Raw genomic sequence first — 20,231 nt, 5'->3', positions numbered from 1 at the left:
TTGTCTACTTGAAGTTAATTTCTGTCGAGCAACAATTGGCCATCTATGAATTATGATTTGTTACAGTCAACTTACTGGTAAATTTCGACTATAAATTTCCGTCAACTTGTCATCTAATTGGCCTTTAGCATTTATTCCAGGAAAAGTAACCGATGCAAAATATACTAAATATATTGACTATCAATTATTACAAACAATGTATGTACAATCAACCAAAAAAAAGGAAACATGTTCTTTTCTGCTAGCTATAATAATATCTTGTCATTATTGATGGTGTATTGGTTTTATCAGAAAAAGGATTTTTTTTTTTAAATTTTTGAAAAATATACTACATGAATGCTGTAAATGCTCTTTTTTTTAGTGTTATTGAAATATCGGAAAGGCACATTTACATCTCTACCGTAAAAGTCTCTACCTCAAATGTTGTTATGTCCTCAACAGCCTCAGGTGCCTCCGCCTGTTAATTAATTAGTAAACTTGAGATATGTAAGAAGCGCGCATTTAAATTCCATTTGAAATAATATATTAATATCCTACAACACTTATTGCGTCTTAACAATATGAAGTAAATAAATTAAATCACAAATCGTCGTGGCACATACTCATTAAATTATATATTTTTATTATAAGAAAGTTAAATAAATAGATGGATAAACTTTATTTTATATTTAGAGAAACATAAACACAGTTTGAGTGGTCTTGGAACGTTTTCTGTCACCTGATACTTAAAACCTAAACAAAACACACGCATAAAAATCATGAATAGGCCCTTGTTCTATAGTTAACAGTAAATATGGTTATAAACAAATACATACTCTATAAGCAAACAAGAAAAGGAAATATATAATAAATAAATCTTATTTATAAATGAAAACCATATCACAGGAACTTAACTATTATTGTTAATATATATATTTTTATATTAAATAAAGAGTGATTCATATAATAAATGAATTAATAGAAATATTGAAATATAGCATTAGAATAATTATAATGATGTTTCACGATAAATGATAACGTCAATTGTAACGAATAACTAAATATAGAATAATTATAAAACACACCTTTGATAGTCTAGAATATTTAACCGAATGATTGTATCCAAGTACGGGAAAATAGAATATAAATAATATAAGTAATAAGAAGATATAGAATGGATAAAGTAAAGAACGTAAATGTATAAGCTTATATCTCAAATTCGTATTAGTAGAAAGTATAAATGTATAAGTATAATATTTAGTAAAGAACATAGATATATAAGTATTTATACATATAAGCATGAGTGTGAACATGAGAGTAGTGGGGAGAAGTTGGAGAGTGGAGGTCCGAGATCTCTCTGCCGTCTGATGTAACTTTACTTCTCTCCGAGAACTCTTTACGAATACAACTGTTATTACTGATCAAGTTTTATCCATACTTTATAATAAAATTCAGTCTTCAGATAAAAGTTATTTTATCAATTACATCTATCCTTAATCATAGTTTAATTATTTCATTAAATAACAATCATAATCATCATCATCGTAGTAAGCAATAAATTTATCCACTGTTTTCAAATTCAAAATTGGTCCCGCGTGACAACGAACTGCCCACTGTCCAGGAGGTGGCGTCAGCTCCGATCCTAGTAACCTCCCAGGACATAACAATGTTGTTACATAAATTAAATATAAAATTATATATATTATATAATTATATATAATTATATAAAATTATATAAAATTATATATATTATATATATAAAATTATATAAAATTAAATATAAAATAAAGTTGAGTTTACTAATTAATTAACAGGTGGAGGCACCTGAGTCTGTTGAGGACATAACAACCCTGATAACACGAGTTGATCGAGAAAAAGTTGGTCATTCATTAGTTTCCGACCAACTTGACGACAAGTTATCGACAACTTCAGCTTTTGCAACTTTTGGCTACAAGTTACCGCCAACTTTCTCAGAAAGTTGGTGGCAGTATGGAGCCGCAACTGGAATGCAAGTTTCTGAGGAAATTGAAAGTAAACTTACCGTCAACTTATGATCACCAACTTTTGCAAGCAACTTTTGCCACCAACTTTCTCAGAAAGTGTTCTTCAACTTATTGAATTTCCAACTTTTGCCACCAACTTTCTCAGAAAATGTCTATCAGCTATTGGAGGTACCAACTGTTGGCGGCCAACTTGGTGTCCAGTTGCGGCTGCAAGTTTCTCGACAGTTTCTCGCCAACTTGGCTATCAGGGTTACTATATCAAATAGTAATTATCCCTGACAGCCAAGTTGGCGAGAAATTGACAAGAAACTTGCAGCCGCAACTGGACACCAAGTTGACCGCCAACAGTTGATACCTCCAATAGTTGATAGACATTTTCTGAGAAAGTTGGTGGCAAAAGTTGTAAATCCAAAAAGTTGACGGTCACTTTTTGAGAAAGTTGGTAGCAAAAGTTGCTTGAAAAAGTTGACAATCATAAGTTGACGATAAGTTTCCTTTCAATTTCCTCAGAAACTTGCATTCCAGTTGCGGCTCCATACTGGCGCCAACTTTCTGAGAAAGTTGGCAGTAACTTGTAGCCAAAAGTTGCAAAAGCTGAAGTTGTCGATAAATTGTCGTCAAGTTGGTCGGAAACTAATGAATGACCAACTTTTTCACGATCAACTCGTGTTATCAGGGATGCCAAATTTTTTTCTTTATCATGAAATATCACCGCAATTTAATAACTTTCCCATTTGAAAACACTGCCACAACCAGTTCTGCCATGAAAATCTGGTACATTTTCATCTCTACCATAAAAATCTCTACTCCAACTATAATTTTATCAAGATCAGTTCTACCCTAACTTTTCTACCATTAGACAATTATACCATATGAAAATCCTACCAAAATATTACTGTATCAATTATTTTTTATACGAAATTTTTTCATTACCACGAAACATCCCTTCAATTTTGTAACTTTACCATTTGAAAACTCCACCACAACCATTTCAGCCATGAAAATCTGATCCAAATCTATGTATACCTGAAATATCTATGCCATTTAACAGTTGAACCAAATAAAGTCTACTATAAATATTTCTACCCCTTATCAAATTTACCACAACACAAATTTACAAAAAAAATGCTTAACCAAATAACAAATTTACCTAATAATATTTCTATCTCATGATAACTCTAACACTTTTTTAACTCAACCAGTTTAAAACACTACCATAATAATCCCTACCATGAGAATTAAACTTCTTTACCTCATAAATGTGTTATCATATGATACAAAGTACAGAAAATATCAATTAACTTCCGTCGGTAAGATAGACATTGTGGTTACATAGCTATTATCTAGATTAAAATTTAAATATTATCTTTAGATAAAGCTATGTAAGAGCATTATACTTTTGGAATTGGTTGTACTAAATTTGATACAATTATTAATTTGGTGCAAAATATTAATAGTCTTTATAATTGCGAAATATTAAATTTTTTTTTTTTAATTTATTACTGCAGAGTTAAAAATTCCATAATTATAGATTAATATATTTTTTATTGATATATTTATGGATAATTAAAGTTACTTTTATTATTTACAATGGATGATATATTCGTTTCACCAATTAATCATTAAGAAAAAAATGACTCGTTGAAATAATCTTAAGTTATAAATTTTTATTTAATTTTCAATGACATTAAGAGTACATTAAAATAAAAAGGAATTTGTTACACGAACGGCGCTTTGAAGTCTAAGCTTATTGAGGGGGCACATGCGCCCAATCATTTTTATATGATTGGGGTACTCTGTCGAATAATTTAAACTTTTCAAAAGCATAGAAATGTCCTCTAGGAAGTCCGACAAATCCTCCACACAAGTGTATACACTCTGATAATTCTACTCTATAAATTATTGATCATAAAGACCAATTGTACATAAACCTAAAATTATAAATATTTTATGATTAATAAATAATGTAGATAAACATTTTTAGAAATAAATTTGTATTGTATTAGTAATGTCGTACATTTACGGTGTAAAATTATTATGTAATAAAGTAATTATTATAATTATGTCAGTGTCATACAAGTAATTCTCGCATCGCACATTGCCTTTGTTAAAAATTTCAACTTTTGTTTTACGTATTTCCAAAGTTTGCCTTCTCTAGAGCTCGAAGGTAAGACAATATATTTCCCTTTATGGCCAAGAAACTTGACACGCGTGTCGTGACCAACAGTTGACAAAAGTTCCGACACTTGTTCTATGTCTCAAATTTTCAGTGTACCATTTTCCAGTCCAATAACGATAACATTGTCGCTGATAAATTCAACACAAACGATTTTAGAGTCCAGTGTAATTTCAGCACAAAGACCAGCATTTTCCGCCGTGTAAACGTCTAGCTGATTGTTTGCTACCATCAAATATTTCAAACCGTCTGGACTCCACCGTAAGACGGTTATATTTTTAGCATTAAGTTTCAACATCGGTACTAAATTCGTCGCGTAAGCTTGTTGTCCTTTTACCAGGTTCCATGTCTGAATTACTCCGTCAGTATCAACTGATAATGCTAATTTACCAGTGAGATGAACTGCTAATGTATTTAATTTTGAATTTTCGTGAGCTGACGTCCAATGTTTTTTCAACTGCCAATTTCCACATCTTACTAATCCTATGCTGCCATCGCTGCTACAACTAAGGAGATGAGTTGCGTCTGGTATAAATGTTACAGAATCTACTGTACCTACAAATGGAGTTTAAATAAATATTAATTGGTCAATATATAATTAATAAGTTATGAGCAATCTACAGTCACTACGTACTGCAAAATTTTGTAATATGATTTGAATTTAACTATTAAAAACTCTACTCTAAAATTTATTCAGAATCTCTTGCTTATTTTTATTATCATTGAAATTTAATAAGAAAAATCTGATCATTAATTCGCCAACTTATTAATTTCGGCGATTGTAATATCAGGAGATTCTATAAGTGGGGGAGCATTGATAATGTCCTGAATTTCAGAAAAAAAAAAAAAAAAAACTAAAAAAATGCATGTGTAGAAAACTTAAAAAACTAATGGTGCAATTTTTTTAAATATATATTTTTTAATTTATCATTTTTCAAAAATCAAAGAATTATTAGATGTCAGCTAATTTCATTATGTCTGAATTTGAATGCAGCAGACATGAGACAATTTATAAATTTTAAATAATTAAATTCAAAATAATGCGCGTACTGATTTTTCATTAATTTAAATATTCATTTTTTAATTTTTATTCTACTAACATTTTATTTATTTGTTCAAAAATTTAAAAAATTGCCACTTGTCAGACATTCGCACTCATAGTAATATAGATAATCAAATATATAGATAAATAAATATGAATGTGAATGTAGCAGACATCAGAATTTATAATTATTAATAAATAGAGTAAATAATTAATAAAATAAAATTTTTATAAAATACGCATTTCAAAAATTTTGAAATTAATAAGGGCATGTTTTATGAATATTATTTTTTAAATTATTTACTCTATTTATTTTTTATGTATAATTTTAAATTCTGATGTCTGCTACATTTAAACTCAATAAATTGCTTAATTACCATTGTGATGGATCAATTTTCAAGATTCCGTACGACGTTTTATATCATAAAGATTTATCTAATCATCAGCAGCTCCTGATGCCAAATAATTTTTCCTAGATAATACTGTTCTGATACTGGCAGATGATCTTTTGTAGCTAAACTTTGTTCTAGATTATATTTCTGCCAATAAAAACAATTTTTTAAATTTTATTCACTTAATATCACTGACATAAATAATTAATAAACTTAACCTATTAAGTACTATATAATAATTACTATTATAAAATAAAACATACCTTTTCCTTCTTGTGACTCAAATACAATAATTCTTTTTTTTTTTAATGATAATCAAAGTAAATAAAAAAAATTTTGAATTGCCGTTGAAAAAAAAAAAAATTCTTAATTTTAAATGAATTTAATAGAATTAAATTTTTTAAGAAGAAATTTAAATATAGTATCCCTCAATTTTCCACAACATCTAAAAATCATAAACCGTCATAATCGTATTAAAATTTTCTTAATTTATTTATTTTTCTTGTAACCTATTTCTTTATTATCTTAAGTTAATTAATTAAAATTAATTAATTCAAGACCTAAAAGTAGGTCCAAAAGAAAAATTAAAAAATAAAAAAAATTTCTATTACGTTTATGACAATTGAAAATCATTAGACTTGTTTAAAAAGTGGAGATACATAGTTTTATAAATCCCTTAGTTATTTAAAGTACTGAAGTACATATTAATTCTCACAACTTTTTAAAAGTATTACGCATATGCTATAAATAAAAAAAGAAGAATTGTTTACAAATAATTAAACATACAGCTTATTAATAAGTCAATTTATTTAAATTTTCATGCTATTTGCAGACTACAAGTATTAAATAAAATAAACTTTTTTTTTATTCTTACTACTAATTAGTTATTTTAAAATTCAAAAATTATGAATATATTAAAATATCAAGAATTGGCTTTAAACAATAACATTAATTGAGTTTTTGTTTTTTTTTGTTTCGTTTACACTCCTCTCTGATCATTTTTTAAACTGTCTACAGTTTATTTTGAAACATTTATTCAGGTCATTCTCAAACAATACTCCTCACTTTTTAAAAATTTGCAATGATTTTCAACTGTCAAAGCGTATCTAAATTTAATTAATGAATTTAAAAGAATAAATTGAAACTTTAAGTGAAAAAAGGACAACGTAATCGTAATTTCGCCGAGATATAAAATTTAAAACAATTTGCTTACAGTTGATATCAATTGAGAGTAGAACGAAATTTGTAAAATACATTTTAGCTTACAAAATTTGGAAATTCGATTAAAAAAAATTGATATGAAGATCTTACTGGAATTTATTTAACAAATTTCGTTCAATTCCCAATTAATATCAACTGTAAATAATTTTTTTCAAATCCTATATCTCGGCGAAATTATTCGTACGTTGTCCTTTTTCCGTATAGAGTTTTAATTTTTTTTTTTTTTTTTGAATTAATTAAATTTTATTACGATTGTGAGAATTGAAAGTCATTGTATATTTGTAAAAAGTGGGAGGTACTGTCAGAGAAAACCCTTAAAAACTAATGCTGCTATAAAACGATGTTAAAAACCAAATGTATTTTGATTTCGGTTTCCAGTCTGAACACCCTCTGCCAATGACGAGGGTCAGAAGAGAGAGGATTGTTTTTAGTGGGTAAAAATCCCACACTACCAACTCCATCAAATCTTCAAATTCTCCTATCGTTGGTGTCTTTTGAAAATTTTTTAACCTCTCTCAGAAAAAAAAAAAAAAAAAAATATAAAACCTGCGTAAATGAAAAACTTTATTACCCTCCTGATGGATATCGATGACGATGGGAATAATAGGCTCTGGGACTGATGCATTTTGAATGCGTGGACAATGTTATCGTTATTGGACTGGAAAATGGTACACTGAAAATTTGAGACATAGAACAAGTGTCGGAATTTTTGTCAACTGTTGGTCACGACACGCGTGTCAAGTTTCTTGGCCATAAAGGGAAATATATTGTCTCAGCTTCGACACTGACATAATTATAATAATTACTTTATTACATAATAATTTTACCCCCTCAATAAGCTTAGACTTCAAAGCGCCGTTCGTGTAACAAATTCCTTTTTATTTTAATGTACTCTTAATGTCATTGAAAATTAAATAAAAATTTATAACTTAAGATTATTTCAACGAGTCATTTTTTTCTTAATGATTAATTGGTGAAACGAATATATCATCCATTGTAAATAATAAAAGTAACTTTAATTATCCATAAATATATCAATAAAAAATATATTAATCTATAATTATGGAATTTTTAACTCTGCAGTAATAAATTAAAAAAAAAAAATTTAATATTTCGCAATTATAAAGACTATTAATATTTTGCACCAAATTAATAATTGTATCAAATTTAGTACAACCAATTCCAAAAGTATAATGCTCTTACATAGCTTTATCTAAAGATAATATTTAAATTTTAATCTAGATAATAGCTATGTAACCACAATGTCTATCTTACCGACGGAAGTTAATTGATATTTTCTGTACTTTGTATCATATGATAACACATTTATGAGGTAAAGAAGTTTAATTCTCATGGTAGGGATTATTATGGTAGTGTTTTAAACTGGTTGAGTTAAAAAAGTGTTAGAGTTATCATGAGATAGAAATATTATTAGGTAAATTTGTTATTTGGTTAAGCATTTTTTTTGTAAATTTGTGTTGTGGTAAATTTGATAAGGGGTAGAAATATTTATAGTAGACTTTATTTGGTTCAACTGTTAAATGGCATAGATATTTCAGGTATACATAGATTTGGATCAGATTTTCATGGCTGAAATGGTTGTGGTGGAGTTTTCAAATGGTAAAGTTACAAAATTGAAGGGATGTTTCGTGGTAATGAAAAAATTTCGTATAAAAAATAATTGATACAGTAATATTTTGGTAGGATTTTCATATGGTATAATTGTCTAATGGTAGAAAAGTTAGGGTAGAACTGATCTTGATAGAATTATAGTTGGAGTAGAGATTTTTATGGTAGAGATGAAAATGTACCAGATTTTCATGGCAGAACTGGTTGTGGCAGTGTTTTCAAATGGGAAAGTTATTAAATTGCGGTGATATTTCATGATAAAGAAAAAAATTTGGCATAATTACTATTTGATATAGTAATATATTGGTAGGATTTTAATGCGGTATGATCAGCAAATGGTAAAAAAGTTAGGGTGGACTTGTTCTTGGTAGAGTTACATTTGAGGTAGAGACTTTTACGGTAGAGATGTAAATGTGCCTAAAATTTTCGCTAAAAAAAATAATTGACAAATAGATTTTTTTGATTTTATGCAGTGGTTTGAATAATTGTGTAATTTAGAGCATAATTTAAATACAAATTAAAGTATGGGATACATTTTTCAAATAAGTGTGAATGTAGAAGACACGACAATTTATAAATTTTTAAAAAATGTTCATCGACGAATCATCATACTTCACATAAATAAAAATACTCAGTTATGATCATGTATATTCATGTATGATCAAATATGAATTATTTGATTTTATGTAATATGATCATGTATGTATTACAACATAATGAAACGAGTCTATATGAATGGTTACATAATAACAGTTAATAACAAAATTTCCTTGAAAAACTCAGATACGTTTATGTATGTTCAGAAATAAGTGCTCAAATATTTTTATGAGCAATCAGTGATAAATTTGCATGTGATTACATGATTTACATACGTTGATATTGAACAAGGATTATGGTAATATTTGATGTTTATATAAGATTGTGTTAGGATTTTGGAATAGAAGCTAGAACAGGGTGGCCACAAACCGAGAATATCGGGATATATCAGAGAATTTAATGCAACCTAGAAATATCATGGAAATGTCAGGGAGTTTCGAAAAGTATCCAGGAATTAAATTACGGCAGTTCAAAATTTAAAAAATTTTCAACAATACACTAGTTATAAAAATTAAGAGATTTAAAAAAAAATTCCAATTTTCAAGTGATTTTCAACAGGTTGTAACTCAGAGGAAAATGGTTGTATGAGAAAGAGAAAAAGGCAAATTGTAGCTTCAAGTGTCTACCCTGCTTAAAAAATCTCATAAGATCCGATAGCTTCTTATAGATTCTGATAGGGATTTTATGAGAATCAATGAATTCTATGGGAAGCGGGAGTCCTCTTCTCATAGAACTTACTGAATTTTATGAGATTGTATAGGAAGTATTAAAAAAAATTATTTTCTCATAGATTCTGATAAGGGATTCTTTATAAGAATCTATCGGAAAATACAAATGTTTATAAAAAATGAGTTTTTATAAGGTTGGATAGGATAAAATATTCACGGGATTTATAGGGATCTATAAGAAAATAATAAAATTTAAAAAATTTCTATTCAGAAATGTATGAGGAAATGATTTAGTCACTAACAAATGGAATCTATGAGAAAATAATTAAATTATCAAAATTTTTGTTTCAATGAGAACGTATGAAGAAATCATTCCGTCAGTAATGATGGGATTCTATGAGAAAATAATAAAATTGACAAAATTTCTATTTGGATGAGAATGTATTAGGAAATGATTTTGTCACTTATAACTGGAATCTATGAGAAATTAATAAAACTAGCAAAATTTTTGTTTCAATGAGAACGTATGAGGAAATCATTCCGTCAGTACTGATGGGACTCTATGAGAAAATAATAAAATTGACAAAATCAGTCACAATTGGATTCTAGAAGAAAATAATAAAATTTACAAAATTTCTGTTTTAATAAGAACGCATGAGAAAATGATCCTGTCATTAATAATTGAATTTTATGAGAAAATAATAAAATTCATCATATTCCCGTTTGTATGTTCAATGACTTGTTGTCTCATGTAAGTTACGGTATTTACGCATATAAACATATTAGTCTAGTCAACAAGTGCCTGTTTGATGAAAATCTGTCCAAGACCACCGAAAATTATGATTAAGGTCTGATTTGATTCGAAATGGCATCTATAAAAAAAAATTAAAGTGGAAATTTGGGCCTGGCAAAAATTGTAAGTTATTAACAAATTAGTAAAAAAAAAAAAAGTGGTTTGGTTTTTTACAAATAGTTCAACAACTATTTGAGATATCCAAAATCTGTAAAAAGATCCTCAAAGAGCAGGAAATTTCCAAAAGAAAGTCCTGTCTCCCCGAACTGTACCAACAATATTTATAATTTTAATTTAGCGGTGAAAATGGGACTAAAAACGGGTAGCAGCGCATGCACGCGCGTTAATAGAATCAATAGCATAATCGAAAAAAATTATTTTAACCGATTAAATATAAATATTAAGAAAAAAAAAAAATTTGGTTCTTTCTAAACACATGGATTAATAATAATCCACCGAAAAAAAAATTTTACCTCAATTTTTCAATTAACTATGCTTTTGTTATTTAGTTCATTTTTACTCGTTCAAAGTTTATATAAAATCCCTGATTATTTCTAAACTAAGAATCCAGGATTTTGTTCACTTCGTAGAGCTGTTCTTGAAAGAGTTTAGAAAAAATCGCCGTTGGAAAAATTTAAAAATTTCGATTTTTCACTTTTTTATTTACGATCTAAGGAATTGAAAAATTAAAAATGTAAATAAAACAATCAAGGAATTTTATTTTTTTGATTATTTTGTTTTTTTATTGCTAAAAGCTACTTAACAATAATTTTAAAAAAATTTTTACTGACATCGTTCAAATAATTATTATAAACAAATGCATTGTTAATGAGATTTAAAAAAATTTTTTTTTGCGAATAAGATGCTTGATGAAAATAATGATTTTTAAGAAAAAAATCGTCCCTTAAAAAAATTTTTTTATTGTTAAAAAGCGCATTTGCTAACTAACAATTTTTTTTTGTTGCTTAGTATTAATATTAATGAACTATTTTTTTTTAAATCATAATTGATTATGTTCTCTTGTTTTATAAAAAAAATAATTTTTTAATAATTTTTCATTTGTTTATTAAACAAACAATTTGTTGTAAACAAAAGAATTTTTACGCTATATTTTTTTTAAATACTAAAAACAACCATGTGTTTTTTTTTATCGGAAAACATTTTAGGAATATTCGAGTCGAATTTTATCTGTTTTTTCTTGTAATTTAATCAATTTAATAAAGTTTAAAACTGACATTTTTCAAAATTATGAAAAAAGAAAAGAAACAATTGAGTAACTTTCCTACAAAAAATGCATCAAATGAATTTAAAACTATTGAAAAAAATAAAGAGAATATCATATTATCAAAATTTCAATAAAAAATAAAAATAATTTTTTTTAAGCTTAGTTTTGACCATATATAGTACTGGATAGCTTTAAGTAAAAGAATAAATTTCGATTTCCAATCGAAGGGTCGTCAGTTCGAGTCTCATCACATGTTGGAAAATAATTAAAGATTTCTTCTTTACCGAAGTTAAAAAATAATGTACGGAGACTCTGGTTATAAGTTATATTTCTGTCTATACTCTTACTTACAGGAAGGAATGAAATTGACGTGAGAGTGAGTAGAGCGTCCGATGTAACTTATAACCAGAGTCTACTGTATAACTCTCAGTGGGTTAAAATGAGTTGTCAACTAGTAATTAAATTATTTTTTTAACCAAAGAAATAAATGATTTTGTTTTCTTATTCAATTCAACTGAAAATAATTTAAAAATTTAAATTACTCCAAATAATTTTTAATTATCTTAGGAAACAGAAATGAACGATATTTCTCTCATTTTTTTATTATTATCTCATAGAACCCCATAAGTATGTCGCTTACGAATTAACGTAAAAATAATAAAACTATTTTCTCATTCATTCTTATACAGCGGTAAGAGTGGTATCAACTTGTACCCATAGAATCATATAAGAAATTTCCATAAGAATGTCGCTTACGAATTCACGTGAAAAAACAAAACTATTTTCACATTCATTCTTTTACAACAAGAAGAAATAAGACGTCTACATTTCCAATTGATTCTTTTATGAAATATATAAGTGCAACGCATTCCTAATCATTCCGATAAGAATGTGAACATGTACAACAAATTTTATATAAGAATGAATGAGACATAAGTTGAAGGATTTGGTAAGTTTCTATCGGATTATGCTCGGGTTTGAATATTCTCATAGGTTCTAATATGGACTATCATTTTTCGATGGGACACTTTATCGATTCATTCTCATAAAAATTTTTTTATGAGAATCTATCGGATTTTTTAAGCAGGGTAGTTTTCTGATCTGGTTTTAAATTTGTTTATTATGTGCGGTTCCGGAGTAATCCTAAGAAAACTATCGAAAGAGAAATTCACTAAATTTTTGCTCGTCTTAAAAACGGTCTTCGAGCTTCAATAATTTTTTGTCGATAATTATGATTGACTTTTGATTGCTTCAGAACCATGCACAATGAAAAAATGTAAAGACCAAATCAGAAAACTAGATACTTGAAACTACAGTTTGACTTTTTCGTTTTTCTTGTACGACTATTTTCCTTTGAGTTACAAACTGTTGAAAATTAACAAAAAATTTGAAATTTTTTTAGTATCCCTTAATTTTTGTAACCAGCGAATTTTTAATTTATTTGAATCATAAAATTCTTATTAAATATTTTAACTTATTTATTTTTAACATCGAATAATCAAAAGTAGGCAATATTAATTTATTTTATTGCCATTTTTCACAGTTTCTCACATGATCTAATTATCTAATTTAATTATTGAAAATGAAAATGTAATGATAACTTTGAATATCTAAATGATACGAATAAAATTTCTTAATCAGGGAAAATGTGTGAAACTTTACTGGAAAACCGGGAAACATCAGGGAATTTTGAAATCATTTCTTTGTGGCCACACAGAAAGATAAATATATATATTATTTTATCTAAGCATTACTTTTCCAAGAATTTCCGTAAACTGCCAAAATTATAATTCAGAAAACTCCAAACTGTAAGTGTTGAATCTGTAAATGTTGAAATGAAAATATGGGAATTGAATCATCTGATCTAATTATGAGCTTAAAACTAAGTTTTCGTTTGTAAAAAAAAAAAAAAAAAAAGATTATTCACAGTTGTTATCCATCAATTACTAATACATACATATAGTTCAAACTGAAAATACTTGAGTGTATCCGTTTTAAAATTTTTTTCTAAATAAAATCATAATGTTTAATAAATAAGTGAGTTTTTGTTTTCAGCTCCATTTCGGAAATAAAATGTTTATTTTATGTCGATAATTTTGGTATGAACAAGCTAATATGACTATGGTCCGATACTTTTCAACGTCTAGTCTGATTTAGATATTTTATGTGGATATTGGATATACTAGGTAGCTATTAAATACGATCCAAATTTGAGACCAATCAGTTAAATAGAATTCAAGTTATTTCAGAATTTCAAACAAATTTTGTTATTTTATTTTTCTTTAAGTATGTTAAAAACTATAAACTAGCACATATCATGAACGAACGAGTGAGAAAATAAAATTTTTTTGCATGTTTCATAGAATCATTTGCAATCTTTATAGAGTATGGACTCTCTATAAATATATTTTATAGAGAGCTACTACAACAGGATTAGCAGTAATATGCGTCTTTTATCATGCCTTCTCTGTATATCTGTTGTTTGTGCTTATTTGATTGTCGCTATATATAGTATTTACGATGGTTAGATAATAATCCCGATTGACGCGCCACAGGGGGTAGTGAATGTATGATCTTTAGGCTCCAAAGACATGATTAGCTAATGAAGGCAAGTTCTTATTGTAACATGTATATGTGTATATATGGATAGGAGGGTGGGGAAGGGGGTACCCCCAAAATTTCATTAAAAAAAAAATTCATTTTTTAAATGTATTTAAATATTCTGAAATCACTTTTGTGAAAACAATTGAGCATTGTTTTATACATTTTTTATTAAACTTTTTCAAAAATCGAGTGTCAGTTGAAAAACCAATGAAAAATTTATTGTCTTCCTTTGCATCCACTAATCGTGTAAAATGTAATTTTTCTTTACGTAAATTACTTGCAAAAAAAATTAATTTAATCAAATGTATTTAATGTGCAGAAGTTTATTTTTAACTTTTTTTTAACTTCCCGCTAAGGAAATTGTAAATTTTCAAAAATTCGGGAAGTTATTGTTTTCACCCCGATTTTCGAAAATCGAGTTTTCATCAGATGTCAACGTTTTGAGGTCCTAGGAAAATATTCCGACTATTTTCAGAATGATGTCTGAGTAGCTGTATGTGTGTGTGTGTAAACCTTCCGTAACTTTTAAACTAATTAATCGATTCAAATCGTTCTTACGGCAATTGAAAGAGGTTGTTGGCCGTCAACTTTCCTGGAAATTTCAGATCATTTGATCTAGTAGACCCGAAGATAATTGAGAATAACGAAAAAAAATTTTTTTTTTTAGTTTTTTTTTTTAATTTTACGAAAACAACTCAATCGATCAACATCAAAATCAAACCAGGTCTAGAACACAATAAGACGCGCTGATCGCGACCACTAACATCACAATCGGCTCATTCGATCGAGAGATATCGTCGGAGAAAGGAATGTTAAGAATCAGTTTTTCACGAATATCTTTGAAACGACTAAATCAACCGTTTTCAAAATTTAATCAACTGTGGAACTTAATAAAACACGTCGATTGCTGCCTCAACTATCAAAATTGGTCAATTCATTTGTGAGATATCGTGAGAGAAAGAAATGCTAAAAAACGGTTTTTTTTTTGGAAAATAATGGCATACAAACAAATTTTCGAGCTCCGGGAGCTCGAAAATGTATTCGCGACAGGGTTTCCGAGTTGAAGGAGCTAGATTTCTTTTTAGAGGGTATTTACTTCAATATATATATATATATTAGGGTGCTTCGTTTCCGGCGAAAGTATTTTTTTCGTTGCTTATCAAGCAAAATATTGTTTTTCATGCGAAAACAAAAATTCCTGCCAAGTTTCAGCTCTTAATTCCAATCCTAAGTACTTTCCATTTGGTTTCCAAGATTTTCCGTTTAAAATACACATAAATTAAATTACTTTTTCTTTCACTTCCAAACACTCAGCTACGTTTTATGATATCGACGCGGTTTTGGTCGCAAATTGTAGGGCATTTGCTGTTCTTCAAAAGTCCCCATAGTTACTTAGCTGTTATTCCAGCTGTTTCATTTCTGTCTGTTGCGGGTCATTTTTCCGATGAAATTGACCTTTATTGGTTTGCAGAACGTAAATCAATGAATGCCCACCAAAAATATTAATGGGAATTTTATAGGAAATTTTATTCCCTTAAAAAAAAGTACTATGAGTCACGTCGTTAAAGTCCATGCTTTCCGAGTTATAGAAATTTTAATAATTTGAGAAATATAATATTAAAAAAAAATGACAATTGATATTTTATTATTTAAATTATTAAAATCACTATAACTTGGAAATTATGGACTTGAGCGACTTGACTCAAAGGACTTTTTTTGAAGGGAATAAAATTTCCTACAAAATTCCCATTAACATTTTCAATGTACTTTGTCACGATATTTAGATATCGCGGCAGTCTGGCATCAGGTCGGTGAGCAACAGAGGGCAGCACACGCTGCTCACACGTCTCATCCGACATTGCCATTATAATTATTGTTTGTTTACATGTAAGATTTTATTTAATTATTGCGTTAATTATATTTTATTGGTTTCTTAGGTATATATTGTATTTGAAACAGGAGATTTCACTGATGAATTTGAGCATATATTTGGATTTTTGTAGCGCTGGGGAAAATGGTGCGCATTTCATTTATGTGCTTATGATTATTTTGAATTGGTTGGCACATGCGCGTCAACGCAACAGTTGGCATCCGTAAATTAGGCATTATAAATAAATTTACTAGTTTTATGAATAAATCATTGATTGATTTATCGGTAAATAATATTAAGAATCAATTATGAAAAATACAATTGGTCGTTTAGCGCCGGGAACTTGATAAATTACACGGCCAAAGTTATGTATAACGTTGGTGGTACTGTAAAGAAATAAAATGCGACAGTTGTATATCTCCATTGGTCAAAGTGAGATATACGACAAAATGGCGTCGGCCTAGGTGCCGGCATGAGATTCACGTGCTGCCATGGTCAGACGTGGGAAAGTCTCTGTAAGAGTAGCGTGTGTGCTCTGTTACATTAAATAATTATAAATTTGTCGCCATTTGGTATTCTGAGTAGATAATATAACCCATTGGCATTAATTGAGTATTTTGGTAAACCGCATAAAGGAAAATATATTTACCGTATTAGTGTGCAACCAAGGGAGTTGAATAATACGTATACTGTAAGTACTTTTTGGCTAATACATTGGCGTGTAATTTTGGTTTCCGAGTTGGTGATCATTTGTATATAGCATAAGAGTAAGAGTAAGAAAGATAGGGAATTCTGAGTATTAGTAATTGGTCATAAGCATATGATAAACTGCGTGAATATTATACTCAGTAAATACGAATACAGTCAGTGAAATTATTCAGTATTATTTTACCAAATATTGAGTGTGATAAATGGTTGGTTTTTTTTCATTATCATTTATTATTAATTTGAGTTATTATTTTTATAATTAATTTTTGGTGCGTATTATTATTATTATTTCATTATTTTACTTATCACGTGAGAGCGATACAAAGGTACAAATATCACTCATAATTATTGTATCCAAGAGTGCTCTTTATCTGTATTATTTGAGTATAGGATAATATTATTTTGTGAATGCCGTAAAATTCACCATTGGAAATTATTGGGAATTTTTTACTGGAAATATTTTAAACTCCTATATGAGATTATTTATTTAATATTTTCTATGGTCACATGCGAGTGACATACCAATTTATAATTATTGAATTAGTATTCTAAGACTAGTCCCAGTTCATTATATTTAGTTTCTTTTTTGTTTATGCTCACGTGCGAGTGAGATTATTACTTATTAATAGTTATATGTTTATTGATAATCACAGGCGAGTGATTATACTCTGTATATGATAAGTTATTTTGCGTTTGATATACTTATGGTTTTACTCAGTATTATTATCATTTGGATTATACTTTTATATACGCATACTATTATTATTTTGTAAGTGATTTACTATTATTTTTTTTTTTCCGAATATTGTTTATGTGAGTATGCGATATATTTGAGTGATTACTTTATTAATTAATTGATAGTTAAAAACAAATGGTCATCAACCCGGTGGTATTTAATTTTATTATTTTAATTACTGCTATCTTTTCTTGCTATCCTCATTCCTAAAATCTGAAATCGCTATCCTGTTATTCATTTTATTTTCACTTTCATTTTTCTCCGTTGTGTTATTTTCGAGTTAATTTTGTTCGTGGGGCACACGAACTGGCGCCCAACTAGGTTGTCTAACCCAGCCTGAGCAGCGCAGCTAGTCCAGGGAGATTCAGGATATCTCCAGGTGGGACATTTGTTTTGGTTTTTATTTTCTTTTCAGTTTTCACCTAACGGAGAGCCATAACGGCTATTAAGCGCCAACCACACTCCGCCGTGGGACGCGTAAAATAGTAGAGAACGTTATAACTTTCATCGGTTTACGTTCTGCAAGCTAAAAAAGGTCAATTTCATAGGAAAAATGACTTCCACAGCGGACACAAGTGAAACAACTGGAATTACAACTAAGTTACTACGGGCACTTTTGAAAAACACTAAATGCCCTACAATTCGCGACCAAAAACGCGTCGATATAATAAAACGCAGCTGAGTATTAGAAAGTTAAAAAAAAAGTAATTTAATTTACGTGTATCTTAAACGGAAAATCTTGGAAATCAAATGGAAAGTACTTAGGATTGGAATTAGGAGCTCAAACTTGGCACGAATTTTTGTTTTAGCATAAAAAACAATATTTTGCTTGATGAGCAACAAAAAAAATACTTTCGCGGGAAACGAAGCACCCTAATATATATACTATATATTGTAACATGATGGAAAATTCGACATCGACTCGTGGTTTGAATTTATTTCAAGTAAGAAATAGTTACCGGATGAGCAAATTTTAGTGACATCTAGAATCGAAAATTTCGACTTCGACCGACTAATTGATCCAACCCATGGATCGTGATGGGAGATCCGGACTAGACGCCGTACTGAACGGTCACGTTTTACGATTCGAGAAATTCGACCCGACCAAACGAACAATTTTGATTACGACTCTTGAACAACGTGAATTTTGTTCTATAAGAACAATCCGAGTGATTAACGAACAATTCATTGCGATAAGTAAATTTTTTTTAACAAATAACCGCCGTTGTGAACAAGCGAATAAGCCGAAGCCTCGGCACGAGAACTGATCAAGTGTACGACCGATTGATTTGGTTTTATGAACAAGTGCAACGCGATTTGTGGAAATAATAATTAAATTAATGATTGATTGTACGTCCTAACTGTATGATAGTGAAATTTCACGCGTTACCGAAATAAAATATTATTTTATATTTTATTTTATTCCAATCGAGCAATTCCGAGAATTACGGATTATCTCCTTCTCATTCGTTGCGGCAGCCGAGTCTTGCCATGTAAAAGACTCTGACGTCACCGGTCGAGTATTTCGTTAAGAACTACGTCGAGTGTGTTGATGAAATAAACGACGAGTTTTTTTTTCTTTCGACAACTGACTGTTATTTTTTTTTTGCAAAACTGACTGTTTCCGATCAACTACGTTTTGTTGTACTTTGGTTTATACCGAGTCAAGCCGACAACGGCATTTATTATGTTTGTGTAACCGACAATTTGTGTGAAACCGATCAGTTATTTTGTCTATTGAATATACGATTAATTTGTTTAATTCTGATCACTTATTTTATCGTAATTTTAACTGCCTGACCTTTCCCCGATCCGCCACCCTGAGCCGAATTTTTTTTGTTTTGATAATTATTTATTTGGTGATTATAAAATCACCTGGCGCCCAACTTTAAAATTTTGAACAAGGTTGTCAAATAGTAAGTGTACTCGGACTTCACTCCGGTAGATCCCCGGTGGTGAAAAACCCGTTATATATTTTGGCGCCCAACGTGGGGCTCGAAAGGTCAGAAGGCACGGATCTACACGAGATTACGATCGCCATTTCGAACAAGCCGTTTACGACCCGACTTATTTGATCAACTTCGTCAAGAGATTCCTGTCATCACCAGTGACCCATCCGACCAATCTGAATGCGACATTGAAGAACATTCGATCAATGGAACAACTACCGGTATCAACTGATCAGAGCAACCGAATAACGAATCAACGACCGATACTGATCACAGCACAGGTGATCAACCGAACGGGAACGACGCCAATTGCTTCACCGACACCGCCCAATCGAACAAGCTCGACCAGTACTGGCATGGAGGCCATGGTAGCACAACATGCTAGCCTATCCGCTGAGCGAACACTTCTTGAAGCCACCGAACGAGAGATGACCCGACAAATTGAAGCCCTCCGTCTCCGAGAGGAAGCGGCCGCTGCTGCATTGCGCAAGCAGGGAGCTCAAACGCCGAGTTCGGTAGGAGACGACTCTGATTACGAGTGGATCAACGACTTGACATCGATGCAGGTACACGAGTTCCTGCTGACCCTAAATGCTAGTGCATTGGGAACCGAACAATTACGCCGGGGTCGACTATATC

At 29.6% G+C, this 20,231-nt stretch overlaps 1 protein-coding gene across 1 annotated transcript; it reads right to left on the bottom strand.

Annotated features, from left to right (window-relative positions):
* Positions 1–4,240: 4,240 nt before the first annotated feature.
* Positions 4,241–7,085, bottom strand: LOC128668849 (p21-activated protein kinase-interacting protein 1-like). The gene is made up of 2 exons (XM_053742653.1): positions 7,064–7,085; positions 4,241–4,713 (listed from the first exon to the last, which is right to left on the bottom strand). Exons 1-2 carry the CDS (start codon positions 7,083–7,085, stop codon positions 4,241–4,243), a joined length of 495 nt encoding a protein of 164 aa, XP_053598628.1.
* Between the last annotated feature and the right edge of the window lie 13,146 nt (positions 7,086–20,231).

This window comes from Microplitis demolitor, chromosome 10 (genome assembly GCF_026212275.2).
Source record: "Microplitis demolitor isolate Queensland-Clemson2020A chromosome 10, iyMicDemo2.1a, whole genome shotgun sequence".
NCBI classification, from domain to species: domain Eukaryota; kingdom Metazoa; phylum Arthropoda; class Insecta; order Hymenoptera; family Braconidae; genus Microplitis; species Microplitis demolitor.
This window is presented reverse-complemented; position numbering and strand designations above follow the sequence as displayed.